The 20,819-nt window shown below is 36.4% G+C and overlaps 1 protein-coding gene across 1 annotated transcript; it reads left to right on the top strand.

The window, feature by feature from the left end:
- The first annotated feature begins 3,179 nt into the window (after positions 1–3,179).
- Positions 3,180–19,223, top strand: LOC126967532 (RING finger protein 10). The gene is made up of 11 exons (XM_050812042.1): positions 3,180–3,558; positions 3,676–3,853; positions 4,566–4,784; positions 5,128–5,218; positions 8,360–8,581; positions 10,388–10,546; positions 12,425–12,875; positions 13,602–13,738; positions 14,496–14,610; positions 16,573–16,841; positions 18,700–19,223. Exons 1-11 carry the CDS (start codon positions 3,465–3,467, stop codon positions 18,928–18,930), a joined length of 2,166 nt encoding a protein of 721 aa, XP_050667999.1. The 5' UTR covers positions 3,180–3,464; the 3' UTR covers positions 18,931–19,223.
- Positions 19,224–20,819: the final 1,596 nt, after the last annotated feature.

The raw sequence follows: 20,819 nt of genomic DNA, 5'->3' as shown, positions 1-20,819 counted from the left end.
ATAGATCGTAGAAATAGTAATCGTGCATAATAACTGTAATAAGCGTATGCCGAAAGATTCGTTCTGACAAGAACATTTTATTTTATATAACGTAGTATTAGCTCTGATAAGAACATTTTATTTTGTATAACGTAATATTAGCTCTGATAAGAACCATTTCATAATGCTGTACATCAACTCATAGAATCATACAGATCACCAGTTTAGTCATCTCAGTGAAGTTTCAAGCATCGTACTTTCTCTCGACGATCGCAGATATACTCACGTGATCAGTCATATGCTCCGCGTTACACAACCGCACAGCAAGGCCGAGCGTCCTCGAATGAAGCGTCGGGACTCGGGCGTCGATCGCTATTCATGCAATTTTAATCAATGAGCAATAAAGTAGGTGCGGAATGCTCATTGACATCGTATGATCGAGGTTCGACGCGAGTTTACACAAACTGCGATAGCATTAGTTTTAGAGCGTGATAGAACACATAATATTATACTCAAATCTTATTGAATGAAACGTTTTACTATTGGTTAAAATGTAAGCTCTAGTATTGGTGTGTATTTTCTGAACTTGTAAATATTTTTTAAGTAACGATTGTAATTGGGTAACTAGTTTTAAGGATTTTGTATATATATCAAGTAACTTTTTTATAAATCATATCTTCCATACATCTTCCACATATTCCTCACAGTCAAGCAGTTGTTTTGTTTAATCGCCAAACGCTCAGTCTCTAAAGAAGGATCGCAATATCACTAAAACCACCAAAATACGACTTGTAAGGGCTCTCATATTCCCCATATTCCTCTACGCTGCTGAGACGTCCATGTCACCTACGAGAAAGTGAGAAGAAAAAGATCAATGCTCTTGAGATGTGGTGCTGGAGAAGAATGCTCGGTATATCGTGGACGGAATCGGATCGGAACCGAACCAATGAGTCCATTCTTCGGGAGCTCGGCATCAAACAGAGACTGTATGCTACCGTACAAGCTCGCATCCTCACTTTCTTCGGGCATGTATCGCAACGTGGAAGCGACTCCATAGAACGCTTAATAGTGCAGGGTAAAGTCGAGGGCACTAGACCACGAGGCAGGTCCCCGATGAGGTGGACGGATCAAGTGAGACAAGCTGTCGACGGTACTTTGCATGAATGCACGAGTGGCGTCGCATTGTGAAACAGGCCGCTAACCTCGACGTGACGACCACGACCACTCTGACAAGAGTGTAACGCCGAAAAAGAAGAATGTACATCATAATATAAAATATCATAAGACTAACAAGATTATTAATACTCCATAATTACTTATAGCTTCTCTTTTAATCAATCATTCGTTAATGCTTGTTTTGGAAATTATCTTTTCGCACGCACATAATGTATGGTAGCAGTACGGTTTATAAAAATCCAATGTCTTTATGGCCCCTGGGCTAATACAGAATAACGATGAATACTTTAAAAAAAACTATGTTTTATGCGTATATTGCTTCCCAGGTAAATATAATATTGATATTGAAACTTTCCAAGACTATTCGTGTACGCTGTCTTGATTTTTTTTGTAGTGAGCGAAATATATATATATACATCTGTTTAAATAAAACTATATCTAAGAAAAAATGTTGGCCTATTATTATTTTAGCTTACGACGTACTTTCTCGGTAATATACCTTATCAACCCTGATTACATCATTTCTAGTTGTCACTAACTTATCGATATGTTTATTCATTTTTGTACAACGCTAGAATTCAAATTTTGACAGAATTCAAATCTGTGGTTACAGAGTTCCAATTACTTCAAGTTTTTATATGTTATTGTTCGCAATTTAAGAAAAAGTTCTGAGGCTATCATAATCCCTTAAAGAATATCAGATTAGCGTAATTGTATTAAGTTCGAAATTGATGTAAGCAAATTTTTGTAGTTATGTCTTTTCGTGATTGTGAATTTAGGCCTATCATAAAGTCAGAATTAAGTGTGTGTATTACATGTTTAATAGATGTGAGTTTTGCGACATCGGTTTCCATAGTAAAATGACATGATGCCATTTCTACTATTTTTTTTAATGAAAATAAGGGACGAATGAGCCAGACGTCCGGATGATGGTAATTGATACGCCCTGCCCATTACAATGCAGTGCCGCTCAGCATTCTTGAAAGACTCAAAAATTTTGAGAGGCACTACAAGTGCGCTCGTCACATTGAGACATAAGCTGTTAAGTCTCATTTGCCCAGTAATTTCACTAGCTACGGCGCCCTTTAGACCGAAACACAGTAATGCTTACACATTACTGCTTCACGGCAGAAATAGGCGCCGTTGGGGTACCCATAATCTAGCCGGCATCCTGTGCAAAGGAGCCTCCCACTGGTAAATACTAGTTTTTTCTGTTTTGTAACCACATAAGTAATAACCATTACTAAGAACAACACGAGTACAGAGCGGAAACTGTAGACTAAGTCTACGTGAAAAAAGCGATGTTATCAATGCGGTAAATAGTGGAATTGAAAAAAAACGTTGCAGCTCCACTCAGATTATTAGTTAGCACTTTGTCTAGAATAATAGGGTATATGCATGAATTTTAAAAATTCCTAAATTTGATTTTTTTCCATCCTAAAAATTATCAAACACATCAGGCATTTCTACTAACTAACTAACATATTATGGCATAGATTCTGACATCACACTGCGCTTCAACCAATAGCATTGCGTTTGTAGCACGGTTGGTTGGTGAAGTTGGATCAATTTGAAATCGAAATATACTTTCGTAATACATTGTAACAAAAGAGATAATGGAGCCATTTTGTTCACAAGGGAAGCCTGCTCCTTTAGTTAAGGGATTTAAAAGACTTGAACGAGTTTTTTATGTGTGACTTGCTGCTTGCTTAAATATTATTGCAAGTAATATTAAAAAATAAATAAAACGTATTTTCAATATGGCATCGTCTTGACCTTCAACGGTTGTCGGCTGGTATTAACTGTTAGCCCACAGACGTTTAAAAGGAAAGGTTCATTTTTATACGTCTGTGTGTTAACCCAATTCCCTAGTCAATTTGAGGATGACATTGGAGTGTAGATAGACAACATAGTGTAATTTACTTAGTACGTACATCCTCTTTGTTTATTTATGGTTGGAAAACGGAAGTTGATCAACGCAAAATTGTCAATAGCCGAGTTGCTAATTTGAGTTTTTGCTTATTCTAAATTTTTCTGGCTGCCGGCTGAATGGCTGGTCGCCATATTGGTGGCTATTGATAAGTGTTTTGTTTAAATAATTTGTCGTGAGCGGCAGTAAGGGAGTTCTATAAACTCCCTTAATTCTTGTGTTTAAGCTTTATATTCTTAAATTACCTCTCGGTAACTCTTAACAGTCTTAAATATTGTTATTTTCTTTATTTCGTAATATAAAACATGGCTTTCTAAAATGTCGGCCCTGTACGTAATTTCGTCCTCTCCTTGCGGAGCAGCCCGCGAAACTTTTGTGGATGTTGGAAGACCCCAGAATGGACAAAAAATCTTTAAATCGATCAAATGCTCAACAGTCGAGGGCATCCGCCATCGACTGTAAGAAAAACTTAGGTTGGTAAATACCCTAGCTTAAGGTCATCTCTCTCATGATGTCATTATATTATATCAACTTTACACAACAAAATTTGAGATAACATCACAAACTGTAATGTAAGTGGTTGCTTTTAGAATTGACACATAAGCCGTTACCACGAAATAACAAAAAACGCGAGACATCCGCCAGTAATCCCAAAAATGAAAACAATCGGAAAAACCTATCTACACCAAGAGCTAGAGGCCAGCTGGACAAGAGACCCCGGCCTCGCGGCTCAGCTGGCATTGCTTTGGGTGGAGCGCAGAGCACCGGGTTTGTGATATATTACAAGATACATTGTTTTAAAACATTCCAATACATATTATTTTAGGACTATTAACTACAATAATTTCAATCATAGACAGTTAAAGAAAAGTAGTATATGATCGAATAAGATAGTTGTTGTATATTAGTAAGAATTTTTTAAAGCTATGCTTGTTGTTATAAGATTGAATTACATTAGTGAACTTGTTTTAACAATTCCTTAACCATTTGTTTTTGTCTGTTAACTATTTTCACCTGATTAACTGAAGGAAAATAGCATAGTAATAGGCCTTCATACTAAGTGAACTATAAATGAACACACATGATCTTATAAATATATACATAGCTACATTACAGCCGGTAATACCTTTGATCTTCTTATAATCTAGGATGTTGTTATTGTTGAATTTTTTCATTGAGGATCTAGTCTCATTAACTGACCAGCAAGCTTTATTTGGTATCACATATTTTTCTAATTAGTTCTACACTGTCATAATTTAATATTTTCCATATCAGTAAATAATTATGAGCTCTTATGTATAACTAATGAAATATATTTAGCAGTTTGATGGCTCAAACACTACATTTTATAAAAAAAAATTACTATGGTTTCTATCTTTCTATTTATTTTTAGTTGATATTACAGTGTTATAAATGCAATATTTAAGTGTATCTTTTATTCTAAAGAAACATGAAACACACTAAATATATTTTTTAACAGGATAGAAAATGATGATGAAGCTGAGGTAGGGTCTTTAATGTTGCCTGGAAGCAAGAAGCAAAACTTAAACCATTTGCTGAATTTTATGTATTCCCCTCGTGGAAACAATGAAAGGCCAAATTCACAACGATCTTATGATCCTAGGATGGCACCTGTTCATAGACATGTTCAAAATCGTTCTTACCATAAATTTGAACATGATCTATATCTAAGAGCGTAGTAAGTTAATATTAAATTGTTTGTTTTTAATTTATTTATTATACAGTAAAAGCTATTTATTTGCGGGTGGTATATGGTTCTATGTACTGATTAGATACACAAATTAAAGAAATATTTAGCTACAAATATAGGAAATGGGTTACATTTTTTAAATCTATGAATTTTTTTAAATGTGAATGAAGGACATGCAAATAAGGAGCTCTTACTGTATGTACTTACTGTTTTGTAAATTATGATGTCATGACATTGCAATCAATTATAACAATTTTTAATAAGAGACTCAAATTTCGAGACATAAATGAAATTCTATTGCAGAATAAATACATAAAAAAATATTTTTCAGTTGTCAATTTGTTGTGAGGAAAGATGTGGATGTTAAAGAAATGTTAATGGACCCAGATTTACCAATAAAGTGGGATAAAATTGAAGAAATTGTGAGTCATATTTTCATTTCATAATTGTGTTTGATCGTTTTGGATTCTAGTTAAATTCTCACAAAACTCCATAATAATGTTCATTGCAATTTTATACTCATAAGCCTAGTAAAGGTATTAATTGATTGGCTTGGACTTGGTATCACAGCACAAATTAGGACGTAAAAGTTTTGTAGTTGATATAGCTATAGTCCACAATTATCTTGGGTGATTTCAACATGCACAGTGCCGAATGGCTTGGATCACGTACCACAAACTACGCAGGGCGATCTGTGCATAATTTTGCATTGGCGTATGGTCTGTCCCAATTGGTTGAGTGGCTCCCAGATGTGGATAGCCACATGCCGTCCTTATTAGATCTTCTGCTGACTACACATCCTGATGGTTACCAGGTCTTTGTCGACGCTCCTCTCGGAACGTCCGACCATTGCCCAGTGTAGTGCCTATCCGACGCCAACGTCGCAGACCACCATCGACCCGCCGCGTTTGGCACTACAAGTCAGCAGATAAGGGATAGGATGCGTTCCTTTTTTGTATCTTACCCTTGGGGCAGGGTTTGTTTCCCTTCGGATGATCCTAGTGCCTGCGCCGTTGCAGTAGCCGATGTGATACTACAGGGTATGGATATTTTTATACCAAACTCTGTAGTACCCATTGGTGGCAGATCACAGCCCTGGTTAGATGCGTCAATTAAAGCAGCATCTGACTGCAAAAAACAGGCGTATCGAGCTTGGGTTGCGGCGCTGGGCACAAAGGATCCGAACTGCACAGTTCTTAAGAGGAAATACAACCGTGCCTCTAGATTTTTTAAGCGGCAAAGTCAAAACACGTCGTCAAAATCGGCGAGCAGCTTTCCAGTTACCCGACCGGAACACGCAAGTTCTCGTCGTTGTCGAAAGCTGCTCTTGGTAACTTCAGCCAGCCGTCTATGCCGCTGTTGCACATGAGGAATGACACCCTGGCCCATACGGCAAAAGAGAAAGCCGATCTCTTGTGCACTCTTTTCGCCTCCAACTCGACTCTTGACGACAACGGAAAAACACCGCCGACCATCCCGCCGTGTCAGAGCTCTATGCCTGAAGTACAGTTCAGACAGAAAACTGTTAGGCGAGCTCTGTTTTCGTTGGACGTCAGGAAGTCGAGCGGGCCGGATGGAATTTCTCCAATCGTGCTTAGAACGTGTGCCCCTGAGTTGACGCCGGTGCTAACGCGTTTATTCCGGCACTCTTATTCTAAAGGCGTAGTCCCTGACTCATGGAAGTCTGCCCTTGTCCATTCGATCCAAAAAAAAGGAGACAGTTCGGATCCGGCAAACTACAGGCCTATTGCTATTACCTCCCTGCTCTCCAAAATCATGGAGAGCATAATTAGCCGTCAGCTGTTGGTATACCTAGAGGGTCACCAGTTGATCAACGACCGACAATACGGGTTTCGCCATGGTCGGTCGGCAGGTGATCTTCTGGTATACCTAACACATAGATGGGCTGCGGCTATTGAAAGCAAGGGGGAAGGCCTGAGAGTTAGCCTGGATATAGCGAAGGCCTTTGATCGTGTATGGCACAAGGCGCTCCTCTCCAAACTTCCATCATTTGGGCTTCCCGAGAGCCTGTGCAAGTGGACCTCCAGCTTCCTCGTCGTTGTCGACGGATATTGCTCGAACCCGAAGCCCGTGAATGCTGGAGTGCCCCAAGGCTGTGTGCTGTCTCCCACGTTGTTTCTTCTGCATATCAATGATATGTTGGACACCTCCAACATTCATTGCTATGCACACGACAGCACTGGTGATGCCGTATACACGGGCCATGCAGGTCTCTCTCGGGAAATCGTCGACCAGTGCCGGGAGAAACTTGTGTCTTCTATCGAGTCCTCTCTTGAGAAGGTCGCGGAATGGGGAAAATTGAACCTTGTCCAATTTAACCCCCAGAAGACTCAAGTTTGCGCGTTTACCACTAAAAAAACCCCATTTGTCGTATCACCGCTCTTCGACAACACTTCCCTCAAAGCCTCGCCTAGTATCGGAATACTGGGTCTCGAAATCTCGAGCGATTGCCAATTTCGTGGTCATCTGGAAGGCAAAGCCAAATTGGCTTCAAAGAAACTGGGCGTCATTAATAGAGCACGGCAATACTTCAAGCCGGCCCACATACTAGCGCTCTACAAAGCGCAGGTCCGGCCACACATGGAGTATTGCTGTCATCTCTGGTCTGGCGCACCCCAGTCTCAGCTCGATCCATTTGACCGCGTGCAACGCAGAGCATCTCGAATTGTCGGGGACCCAGTGCTCTATGAACGGCTGGATCACTTGGCGTTGCGTAGAGACGTCGCTTCATTGTGTGTCTTCTACCGCATTTATGACGGGGAGTGTTCCGAAGAGCTGCTTAACCTGATTCCTGCCGCCGAACTCCACCTTCGCACGACACGCCACAAGTTAGGATATCATCCTCACCATCTGGATGTGTGGCGGTCCTCCACAGTGCGGTTTTCAAGGAGCTTTCTTCCACATACTGCAAAGCTGTGGAAAGAGCTTCCTTGTGCGGTGTTTCCGGGACGATACGACATGGGTACCTTCAAAAAAAAGCGAGTACACCATGTCTATCCTAATATTATATATTACAAATAAGGAAATGGGGGTGGGGGTACCTTCCCAAACCTTAACCTAACCTTAAAAATATCATAATTTGAGGTTAGGTTATAATGCTTTTTTCTCTGGTATTATAGTGCATTATGTTGTAATAAGAGTGGTAACATTAATTTCTAATAAAATTAATCATGGAATAAAGCTCTATCAACTACAACAATTTTTACCTTCTCAATTGTACTATGGGATACTAGGTTTTAACCTTAATATTATACGAGAGCAAATAAAATATGTGTTTACATTACCATGATTTATTTGACATGAATTAGAATAGAATACAATAGACACTATAGAGTAAACAAACACGGTACATACTATACCATTGTATGCTATACCAGGATATATCATGAATTTGGGTATGTCTGATTGGTGAGCAATAGCTACATTAATAAAACTGGCAGAAACAAACTGTGAAGTTCATATGATTATGTTCATATATATACTGATTATCCCACACTTGTCCATCTATGGCAAACATACAATAAGTTTATCAATATTGGCAGGTGGTGAGAAGCGCTGGTAATTGTCAATGTCCTATTTGTCTTGGGCAACCAGTAGCTGGTAGAGTCGGCAAATGTGGTCATGTATATTGCTGGGCGTGTGTGCTGCACTACACTTCAACTCACGACAAACAGCCTCCACCATGTCCTGTGTGTGCTGTTCCGCTCCAAGTTGCTGACATGAAACCAACACGGCTCATACAATGGGATGCACCTGCAGAACAGGTTGGATATTTAATCTTTTTTCCCAAAATATGACTCTAAATGGTTATGTTATAATTTTATTTATTCAGTAATTAATATTTTATAATGTAAACTCGCCATGATTCAGCATAGATCATACTTATAGTATAATGTTATATTAAAGAAGTTAGTGTGCCTTCAACACTTCCATGCAAACCTATTGACATTCTTCTACAATCTAATTTTCTAGACTTACTCTCTACTTATGAGAACAGGTGAGCAATGCAAGAAGTTTGCTAAAAAATACTCAACCACAGATATATTCAATATTTTTCCTTGGCTCAATCAAAATAAAAAATAGCATTAACTTACAACTTAAGTTTTAAACTTCTTGCTTTGCCTTCTGTAATAGGTGCACATGTAACAATTGTAAATAATGCTTGCTTTATGTTTGTAAAAGTTTCAATATGTATTCTACTAAAGTTTCAAACAAATAAATAAAGTTTGATGCTTTTTCACATTGATAATGTTATAGCAGAATGCATAGTATGAATATTTACAAGTTTCTCCCAAGTTTGATTGCATTATTACACCAGATTTATAAAGATTTGTCATTGATGTATGATAAACAACTAAACTCACAATCAACTATTATATATCATCAAAAATGTCCAAGTGGCGTTGTGAATACATATTAAATTTTAACATTAACAGATATAGATGACACTTAAACATACATTCAAATTACCACCTTATTTTGTGGTAGTAATGTTCAAAGTCTGTTGTATACGCTCATAAGAACCACATTCGTCAGCATTTTGTTTTAACAATTGAAATGTAATTATATAGCAAACTGATTAAAAGCGTCAAGTTAGAATAATTTTGTAAATATAAAGTGGGCACTTACCTGAAATACGACACTCCATCCTTTTTAAGTTTGGAAAATATGCTTTTACTAGCTGACCCGGCAAACGTTGTTTTGCCATATAAAGTATAATTCACGCGATAGTTTTATAAGTAATAAAATATTGCCTATATATATATTGTACATCATTTTGTTCTATTGTCAATAGTTTTTGCAGCGCACGCAAAAATAGGTTTTCGATTTTACACCTTGTGTTACAAAATAGCAATTTTATTACGGATCCCTAATTTTGAAAAAAAAAACATAGCCTATATATAGCCTTCCTCGATAAATGGACTACCCAACACTGAAAGAATCATTCAAATTGGACCAGTAGTACCAGAGATTAGCGCGTTCAAACAAACACTGCAGCTTTATAATATTAGTATAGATTTGGACACACTTGTCATTGCTTGGCGTTGTTTTCAAAGCGCGGTCATAACACAACCTAACGAAAACTAATAGACGCGTAGGCAAAGTTTTGCTTCAGACAATGTTTGAGTGTGATTGTGAGTCTTATTTGTTTATTATACGTCAATGAGATTTGTTGAAAAATTTGATTTTGCTTATGTACAGCAACTGCTTAGATAAAAGATAAAGATAGGCTTTATTTCTAGATATTCGTTATGTAGTCACATGTTTATTTTTTTATTTCCTCTATTTTTTAACAATATATCTAGCTTGTCCACTGACAAAGGCCTCCTCTAGGACCTTCCAGTGCTCTCTCTCCCGCGCTTCTCTACTCCAAACTGGTCCAGCAACATTCTTTATGTCATCTTTCCACCTTAGTATCTGTCTGCCTCTCGTTCTTTTAGCATCTCTCAGGTACCAATGGGTGAGTTTCTGTGACCACTCGTTTGGGCCTCTGATCATATGACCCGTCCATTTCCACTTAAACAGCACACTTCCACAGCAACTGCTGAATAAGATATAATTTGTTGTAGGTAACTATGCGTCTTGTACGCCGTCTGAGAGGATCAAGTGTTGTCGAAGTAGCGCCTCCGCGTGGCGCAATAACTGCAATGAAGGAAGACACAATTCTTCCTTTAGAAGAACAACAAGCATCGCCATTTGCTAAATTATTCTCAGCAACTCATCAACAGGTTTGTATTTCAATTTTAGTACATAAAGGTAAATTTGCATTTATCTAATAGTGTGCTAAGTGCTGACTTGATCAAAAATGTGTTCACACATGACATATACATAGTGTTGTTTAACCATATAAATTAAGTACCACGCGCCCACTCATTGTATCTTTTAGTGCTGGGTGTGGAGGATAAATATAAAAAAGACATTCGTTTACAAATCAAGGACTACTAAGTAACCTTCTCCGAAAGACACTGAATCTCATGGTAGCGTATTATTCCGATTGGTTCAGTAGTTTTCGCAGTAGCTATAACCAAATGAATAATCTGCTCTTCATTTATTGGTACTATCACTATGGCGGTTTCGCAACATAAAATAAAATCTGATATATATACCTAATACTACTGGAAAGTGATAATTTGTACATGCATATAAGACCAATTACTATAAAACAATTTTCATGACATTGTATCCTGACCAGCATAAAAAACTAGCACATGTACATACAAGATCTATTGATACATAACAAGGACAATACTTAGATTACTTAGAGTCTCGAAAGACTGCTCGATTCTGTAGGTAAACTAATTTTAAATGAATTTTTAGGGAGAAATGTATTAGCAATGGGTGGCCCATAAATTTTTTATCCTCTTTCTGATGTAAATTTCACCTATATATTTGTTTTTTATAAATTGTAATATCATTTAAAACATAATGGTTGCCAGGTGTAAACAGGTACATTTTTGTTGATAAAATTTTCATCAAAAAAAATAAATACATACAGAATCGAGCGGTGGGATCTTAGTACTTATAATTATATCTGACATGGACTTACGGGTCGTCACTAGTCACTAGACACAACACACAAAATATTAAATTTTAACATGAACACCTACCTATACAACAGAAAACAATGATTGAACAGAATAAATTAGACATCACATGACTTATTTATTTGAAAATAATTTATTATTAATTAATGGGCACATAATAGATTTTTTTTTAAATTATGATTTAATAATGTAGAGGTGCTGATCCTGGCTGCTCTGTTGGGGCTTACATAGTGATCACCAGCAACCGTTATGCCCCTACCACACTTAGATTTTATAGATCCGATATATAGCATTGTTATCTGTTACTGGATGGGTAGGCAAATGCCTACCCAATAAATATTTATTTACAATAACAGATAACAAGACAATACTATAATTTAATAACAATAATTTATGTGATCCTGATATCGAAACTAATCCAATTGTACACAGCATTAACCGAATACAATAAAAAAAGAAAAGTGGTCACAACAGAAATGACATACATAATAATGAGATTTAAGTTCAACATAATATTATAGTAAACTAGTAAATTTTAATACATGTAAATACCTCTCAACCAATAGACTCATACATTAGCATCATTAGCGGACCAAAACTTAAATATTAACTCTTTAAAAATAAAATTAAGGAATTTTTAATGGCGAAGAAATATTATTCAGTTAAAGAGTATTTAACAAACATGAATCTATAGTCATTAGAATAAGTTAATTCAGATATTTCAAATTAACATATTTAGTAAGCAATTTTTATTTTTCATATTTTCATTATATTATGGTGGATAGACTTTTATGAACAATTTGGTTTTTATGTTGTTTTTCACGGTGAACTTGAGTAAAAATTGTAAAATATTATTTTTGCATGCCTACCCGGCAGATTGTTAGCACCTATGATTGTAATGTAACACCAATGTACCCACTCAATCTATGCAATTAAATGACTTGACTTGATTTGATTTGACTTATATTAGATAACAAAATCATCCAAATTGAACCAGTACAATACCCATCTATTTTTGAACTTCAAATTTTTTGTAATCATATTATCATTACATCTCAACAGATCCTTGATATAGCAGAAAGAGACAAACAAGAAATTGAAGGCCAAATTCAAGCTGAAATAGATACAACTGAACTTGTTTACCTTGAACAAGCATTACAAATGCTGAAAATTAAGAAAGAAATGATTCCACAAGAATATGTGGAGCCAGAAGCTATTGCGAGCCCAACTAAAGACATTGTTGTAGAAGAAAATACAAGTTGTGGAATGAAATATGATTGGTTTGATGTGAATGATGAAGAAGGTGGTGCTTGTGCTGTAGAATTATCTGAATTAGATATAAGCTCAAATGATCCTGAGCAGGTAGACGAAGATGAAAATAAAATATTTGACATAAATGAAAATACACTGGATGACTTGCCTGTACCTGATAGCACTACATCTGAAGAAGACAAAAATGATCTAAATGAGATTGACAAAGAGAATCAGGCAAAATATTTTTATTTCTATCAAGGTAAGATGCTTTATTCTACAAAGTATTAATTAAATTTAGTTAACAATATAGTTGGTTTACTGAATATGCTACACTTTCTTGGGTTTACTCAATGTTAAGGGCTGTGTCAAGTTAAAAGTGTTTTAAATATTAAAAATTTCATAAACAGTTATGAAAAATAAACTACATAAATTATAATATATTGTATGCATCAACCTTTCGAGCTGTTTTTTCACAAGACCTCTAAGCTATTTTAATATTGCTAGTATGCATGTGTTCGTTAACCAGTAAAGTGCTTACTATTTTCTTTATAAAATCCTGGTAGAACATGCTAAATCATTTAGGTGTTAAAGCCTGCTTACATGGACATACTTTATGTAACTAAACTCTCAATCACACTTAAAGTGTCTGAAACGATACTCTGCCTACGCGTCTTTTAGGCAGAGTTTTATACATGAATAGACTTAGACATAGATAATAGACATAGAACATTACTGCTACGAAATAAGGTGTTGATTTGAATGAATGTTTTAATGTTATCTGTAAAAGTTAATGTATTCGTATATACAACGCCGCTCGGACATTTTTTAACAACCTTTAATACGCGATTGGGAATCTAGTTGTTTGTTGTACTTCAATGCCTTACTTATGAATATATTAGGGTTAAGATATCAATTAAGTTCACATATCTGCACATTCCATCTGTCATTCTCAAAAACTCAAAGCATTTGTTTTGTTCAATTTCAGCTGATGATGGTCAGCAAGTGTTTTTGAATAGCCTCAATGTGCGAATGTTGAATGCATCTTGGGGTGCGTTGGTGGCAGCACCGGAGGTTATACACGGCAGAGTACTCCACAGAGACACTATATCACTTGGAGAACAGGTATTATTCACACCCACTTTTTTGTTCATGAAAAACTCAAATATATGTAATACTAGCTGACCCGGCAAACATTTTTTTGCCATATAAATTATTTTAAGAGTTAGACTGTTTCTTGGACATTGCAACATTACATTATTCTTCTAAAATAAAAGTCTTTTTCTACAATAAACGTAGCTTAAGTTACTCTATATTACATCAGCAACCTGCAAATAAAAGTCCCGTCAAAATCAGTCCAGCCGGAACCAGAGATTAGCCGGAACAAACAGACAGACACACAGACATAAATTGTAAAAAATGTTATTTTGGTGTAAGTACCGTATATATATTCATATACTTGTAATAAAAATGGTTATTTCAATATTACAAACAGACACTCCAATTTTTTTTATATGTATAGATATGAATAATGAAATCATTCGCTAGATAAAACATGCAATCAATACTGCTTATGACTTAATTGTACTTATGGTTTCTACTTAGTTCATGTTCTTCTGTATACCCCCATAGTTTTATCACTTTGAAATAAACCAATTTGGTCCTGATAGATCTACTTTAAGAAAATATAATATTTTTTATTTGTTTAACAAATCCAAATTAGTTTTTTACTTGCTGATGATTTTCTATTAAGATTTTATGGAGTTTTATCACTTGATATTAAGTTATCACTCCTTACTAATAAATGTGTAAATTCTAAAATGGCATGAGCTCTACTTTTTCCTTACATTATGTTGTATTTATAGTAATGAATATATTGCAGACCAGAAAACACATGCCTCACACAGCACATCTGCCGTTACACTGTTCAATTGATGTGGTTGAACTTGACTTGAGGCCGCCTTATGTGACACAAGCAGCACTTGATCAGTTTGCAGGTAATTTATAGAATTTTATTCTCTGGGTTTGATTTTTCTGCCCGCAAGTATTATTGTATTTCGATTTGCAGGGCACCATAGTGAATTAACTGGGCTAATGAGACATCTCAATGTCTCAGTAACGAGCATAATTATTGCAGAACTTTGTATTTCTTTAAAATCCTGAACAATACACTACATTGTATTAAACTGGTCCTGGTTCCAGATTTTTGATAGCCTTCTACTGTTGCAACTTTTATATTTTAGTATTCTAATTCTTGGTTGTGTATGGTATGGTATAGGGGCTCCTGTTTCCGCAATTAGACCACTAGCATGGGTCCATTTTGCGTGCAGTAATGGCCAGTTACTCCAACCAGCCCTGCTACTTCCAGAAGTTCAGAACATTCCTGGGGTGTTCGCAGACTTCCTGGAGCGACCTCGTATTGGTTAAGGTTTTTGCCCGTTGGTTGGCCACCCCCGCACATTCCAGGATTACGTGAGCGACCGTTTCGTCTTCGGCCAGACAGCCTCTGCACTTAGGACTGTCCGTTACGCAGATTGTGAAGAGGTGTTTGTTTAGTGATGTGTGACCCGTTAGTGTGCCCACCATTATACGGATGTCATGTCTGTTGAGGCTGATAAGTCTACGTGTCAGTTTGGACCATAGTGCAGGTATCGCCTCCTTCGATCTTATCTTGGTTGTGTATATCATTCATTAATCACTGATGGTTGTAACCAGTATTGTAATGCATGCTCTCTTTCGATTCATATCCATTGTGTTCCTCATCATAATTATGATAAAAGGGTTGAGAAGGTTCTTCGCCTTTAAGCTTGTGAGTATATCATTATGGGGATCCTTGTAATCTCTGGCCATCAGTATTACCAAGAACGATTATCCTCCCCTTTGTCTCCATTCTTCATTATGTGGCAGAAATAACTTAAGCATTTGCATATTAAAGAGACAAATTATGATATCGGAAAGTATTGTCTGATTGGTACACTTAGGTGTCCATTTTCTTTTTCGGATATTAATTTCTAATTTTATTTTTAAAGATCACTCTTCTTTTTATTGCAATGATAGCAGACTATAAGACCATAGAATAGGGGGCAATTCTGATCGCACAGAGCTAATAACCAACATTTATATTTACCTAGAAGTATCCTCTCTTTTTAACGGGTTACTCTTACCCCTTCTGATGTTGTTAGGGTTGTTTTTATCTTCAGAATAATTATTTATTTAATACCTACACAATAAATAAGTGCTAACGGACCAAAGTAAAACCTGACCTAAGCAAATCCTTTTGTCTGTCTACATTCAAATAAAATTCGTATTGTTACCTAATAAGAAACATTAATAATGACAAAAATAAAATATACCTATCCGTAGTAGACATAGAATAAATGTCCACTTCAACATACATAGCAAAAGGTTAAAATCTGTACCTACCTTAACCTTAAGGTAATCATATAAAAATTGAATTAATTGTAAAAAATATAAAGTGGTAGGTACACTAGGTATTGCAGATAGTAATGTAAGTGTTGAAGGCCACAACAAAGTCCACATAGTTAATTTAACAATCCAAAAAGTAGTAACATTTAGATATAAAGATATAAATAATAATATTGACACACTTTTTACACAAATTATCTTGCCCCAAGTTAAGCATATATAGCCTGTGTTATGGGTTACAAGACAATGATATATTTAATACAATATACTTACTTAAACATACATATATTCATATATACATACATAAATACATTTAAACATCCATGACTCGGAAACAAACATCTATATTCATCATATAAATGCTTGCCCCTACCGGGATTCGGACCCGGGACCTCTAGCTTAGTAGGTAGGATCGCTAACCACTCGGCTATACAGGTTGTCAGATATGTATATGTGTACCCATTATTTACTAAAAATCTGAAAAGTTTTTTAACTATACAAAATTATGTCATAATAAATATTGAATATTTCAGCTGAAATTCAACGGCGAGCGCGCAACCGGGCTAAACTAGAACGTGACGAACGACGTCGTGAGCGTGCCTATCACCGCGCCATGGAGGGTCCGCCTAAGCCTGACTTTTCATCAGAGATCCTTTTCCCGACCCCATCACCATTTGGAAGTCCACCATCTCGAGAATCTTTCAGTATTCCTGAACAAGTACCTTCTGCTGTTGCTTTGGAAACAAGCACACCAGTTTCACCATCAACCAGCAGTGGATCCAGTGGTCTTTCCTTTGCTAAGGTATTTATATACTTCAATTAAAGATAACAGTAATTAGGCCACAATCTAACCAGTGGGACGCTCCTTTGCACAGGATGCCGGCTAGATTATGGGAACACCACAACGACGCCTTTTCCCGCCGTGGACCAGTAATGCGTAAGCATTATAATTGTGATTCGGTTTGAAGGCCGCCGTAGCTAGTGAAATTACTGCGCAAATAGGACTTGACATCTTATGTCTCAACATGACGAGCGCAATTGTAGTGCCACACAGATTTTTTGGGCTTTTCAAGAGTCCTGAGGGGTACTGCATTGTAATGGACAGATTGTATCAATTATCATCAGCTGAACGCCCTGCTCGTCTTATCCCTTATTGTCATAAAAAAAACGTGGCTGCTCTATTTGTGTAAGTATGGACACAACCAACGTGCGGACGCGCTAGTGCCCCTTTAAATATGGTAAAAATCAAACTTTAGGACTCAAAAAAAGTTAGTTTCTTATTTCATAAAATAATAATTTTGTATATTCTAATAATTGTTGCGGCTGTAATACCGCAGCTGTTGGTAGCCGCACGGAGATTCCAGAGGAGAAAACCAGTCCTAATAAGCCTTAGAGAATCAACCAATATGGATCTTGATAAGCCACCAATCGTTCGTATTTTATTTCACCACCACATCAATCCAGTCATATATAATATAATAATATATATTATCTTTATACAGTCCACATTAATATATTATAACATAGAAATTATCATAATGTATTTTTCTATAAAAATAAGTAATTCACAAGCACAGCTTCAATGAGACATGTTATCTATACATATAAAAGAGAATGTATGTTGCCTAATAACTCCTAAACTATTCGACCGATCTCAATGAAATCCTTTGTAATAGATTCGTTGAAGCTCAAGGAAGGTTTGCATATATAGTTGTGTCACGATCCCACCCACGCATTCACCATATCTCTCCAACCGTTTATTGACAGAACAATGTCTGTCGGGTCAGCTAGTATATAATAGAATGACATTTTTAAGCGTAATCTTTGTAGTCATTGTATATCTTGAGTGATTATGTATAAATGTTTTTACAAAACGAATATTCATTGCTTTGAACTGAAAAGGAAAGGTGATTATCATGGGGGGAGAACCTATGAAAATAATCTCATTGTCCATAATGTGTCGACTGAACGTGCATGAATGCTACTTGAACAATCAGACCTGGGGAGTGTTGCAAATGCGCCATCCGAAGAAGCAGGAATAGAGGCTTCTTATATGATGGGAGTGGGTGGAGGAAAGTAGGGAAGATTTCATCTTCGCTGGGAGACAAGTCTATTGATTGTATTATATTATGTTGTTGTTGTTGAATGAATGACTCCTTGATTGGATTCATTTTATGTGCAGGGGTTTGCCATTAATCAAACCAGACCATCTCCTTCCAGAAATTCAGAACATTCTTGAGATGTTTACAGACTTCCTGGAATGACCTCGTATTTTGCAGGACATGTGCGTGTTTGATCATTCGACCATTTCATAGTACGTCAATTGTGAATAATTGCTTAATTAGCGGTGTATGATGAGTGGTGCCCACCATAATAAAGATATGTGCAGCTTGTGGGGTTTTACACCATCAGGTATTGTGTAGACTGTAGGTTGTGAGTGTATTTGGCTAACGACCAATGCAACCCCTGTTGGGCTAGCCACCTGAGGTCATTGAGACTCAATTTGCCAATTCATCCGGTGCATCATTACACAGTAAACCACGTCATTAAATTTTGCATTCATTCATTTGTTTCACTTTCATGACTATACTACTACTCGCATGCGTTATAATCACTGTGTGCAATGTAAAGTAAGACAGGAATATTGAAATTGGTTTCAGATGGCAGGAGCTAGTGGAACGTGGCGGGTTCGTAAATCAGTTCAGCCTTCGCCGCCGCCTCCAGCCGAACATGAGGACGAAGGTCACGCGCCTCGCTCGCTCGTACTAAGCGACGCCATCGAGGCAGCACTCCTCGCTACAAGCCCCGTCAGTGCAACACCCAACAAGAAAAAGAATAAGAAAACAAAACAGAAAATTCTATTTGCAACGGGCATGACTCACACGTCATAAAATATATTAAATTTATATAAGTATGCATATTCATTGTGTGCTCATAAACTCGTATTGTTTTTATTGCGTTTTGCACAGTCTGACACGTGTTGTTAGGTTATGTTGCATTATATTTATTATATTATAGAGATTTATTATATTATTATCATGAACAATGTCTTGATTGATTTCACTTTCATACCAAATTTTGGGTTTGTTATTGGTGTAAGAAGTTGGTAGTTATTAGAATACTTATCATTAAAAAAAAAATTGCTTGTGGTTCTTTGACAGTAAATAAAACACTATAAAAGTGAGTTATTATTTTGATTAACGTTCCAAAATCCTTTATAGTAGATAGACTTGTTTGTTTGAACTACTGACATCACAGTAGGGTATTTTAGCTCTATATAACAATTTGTTAATATTTTTAAAGTGATAACCCTTACTTCTGGAATTAATTACACAAATTTCAAAACAAAATTTACTCACGACCTCTCGCGTTCCGTGCGAGTGCTCTTCCACTCGGCAATAGTTCGAGTTACGTCACGTTCATAAATCTTGATATTGTCATGTTCAATACTCAGGTTGTGGATTGGCTGAAGATTGACTTTCACGCTTTTAGAAAATGAGTGCCGGAATCAATGACTGATTTGCAGTCTGACAACGGAACGGCAAAAGTGTGCTTAAAGACAATTTAAGCACACTTTTCTCCTTAGTCGTGTGTCAACTGTGTATCAATCAACAAGCGTAAGTGTGATATAAAAAGTGCTTAAATAATACATTAACGACTCGAAAAAAATATGGTGTGACTAATCATCGGTAAGGTTCTTTTATTTATATAAGATTGATATGCAAAAAGCGTAAGTAATTTAATAAAACAAATATTTTTTCATTAGATATAGTACAATTATTGACAAGTCCCCAGACAAGACCCACTTGTCAGAATGGGACAGATGAAAGGACACCGTCAAATGAACACAATAGAGTCGCTCTTTTAAACGGACTTCCAAAAAGAAGGAGGTTCTCAATTCATCGGTATGTTTTTTTTTATAGTTTTTACCTCGGAACTTTCGATTGCGTGAATCGATTTTGATAATTATTTTATTTGAAAGCTGGTACTTCCCGCGTGGTTGGCTTAATTTTGATATAAGTATGTGCCCAACAAATTTACGAATAACTCGATATAGCGCCAACCAATTTCGATAATACTTTTTTTATTGGAAAGGATATACTTCAAAGGTTGTGTGGTTGGTGATAGTTTGTTCACCTACCGTTTGGTCGTTATGGTCAAGTAATTGTCGTAGTAAAATAAGATGATCAATGGAACTCCTTAGCTCACAGTAAGGGATCTGTGGCAGAACTGTTGAACGTAGTGTTTAAATTCTCTTTGGAACTGTCTGTAATAAAATTGCAGTGCGCTTACGTTCATTGCTGCATTGCAAAATTTAGTAAATCTACACAAATTTAGAAAAGTTATTAGTTAGACTTCAAAAACAATATTCCAAAACAATAGATATAATATGCACTAAAAATTTTAAAAATAAATGCGTATTTTTATACAATCTGATTAATAAATCTAATTTTAATAACGATTATTGTTATTATTGGAGTCGGTATCAGCCAAGCTAAATTTGTAACTACATGCATAGTTATAGGTGAGATGTGCTTGAGTCGCACACACAACGTGAGGAGGCGAGAAGGAGAGAGCGGGGCCGCGGCGGGAGGACACCGGTTCAAAAATAATAATAATAATTCTTTTATTTCAGGCCAATTATGTCCCATAATTATCATTAATTATTATTATTCTAATTACTTGTAAACTTAAAAACTAGAATACCATCACTGTATAAGGGTGTGGTGTGGTGGGTCTCCGACTGAACAGATATTGACCGGAAAATAGGGACAGACTG

Source organism: Leptidea sinapis, chromosome 13, assembly GCF_905404315.1.
Source record: "Leptidea sinapis chromosome 13, ilLepSina1.1, whole genome shotgun sequence".
NCBI lineage: Eukaryota > Metazoa > Arthropoda > Insecta > Lepidoptera > Pieridae > Leptidea > Leptidea sinapis.
Note: the sequence above shows the minus strand (reverse complement) of the source record. Positions and strands in the feature narration are given on the sequence as shown.

Bases quoted from the DNA above. Each gene is read 5' to 3' on its own strand.
- LOC126967532 (XM_050812042.1), top strand. From the start codon at position 3,465: ATGTTGGAAGACCCCAGAATGGACAAAAAATCTTTAAATCGATCAAAT. The intron at 12,876-13,601 runs GTAAGATGCTTT...GTTCAATTTCAG, and splicing joins ATATTTTTATTTCTATCAAG to CTGATGATGGTCAGCAAGTG. The intron at 14,611-16,572 runs GTAATTTATAGA...TGAATATTTCAG, and splicing joins AGCACTTGATCAGTTTGCAG to CTGAAATTCAACGGCGAGCG.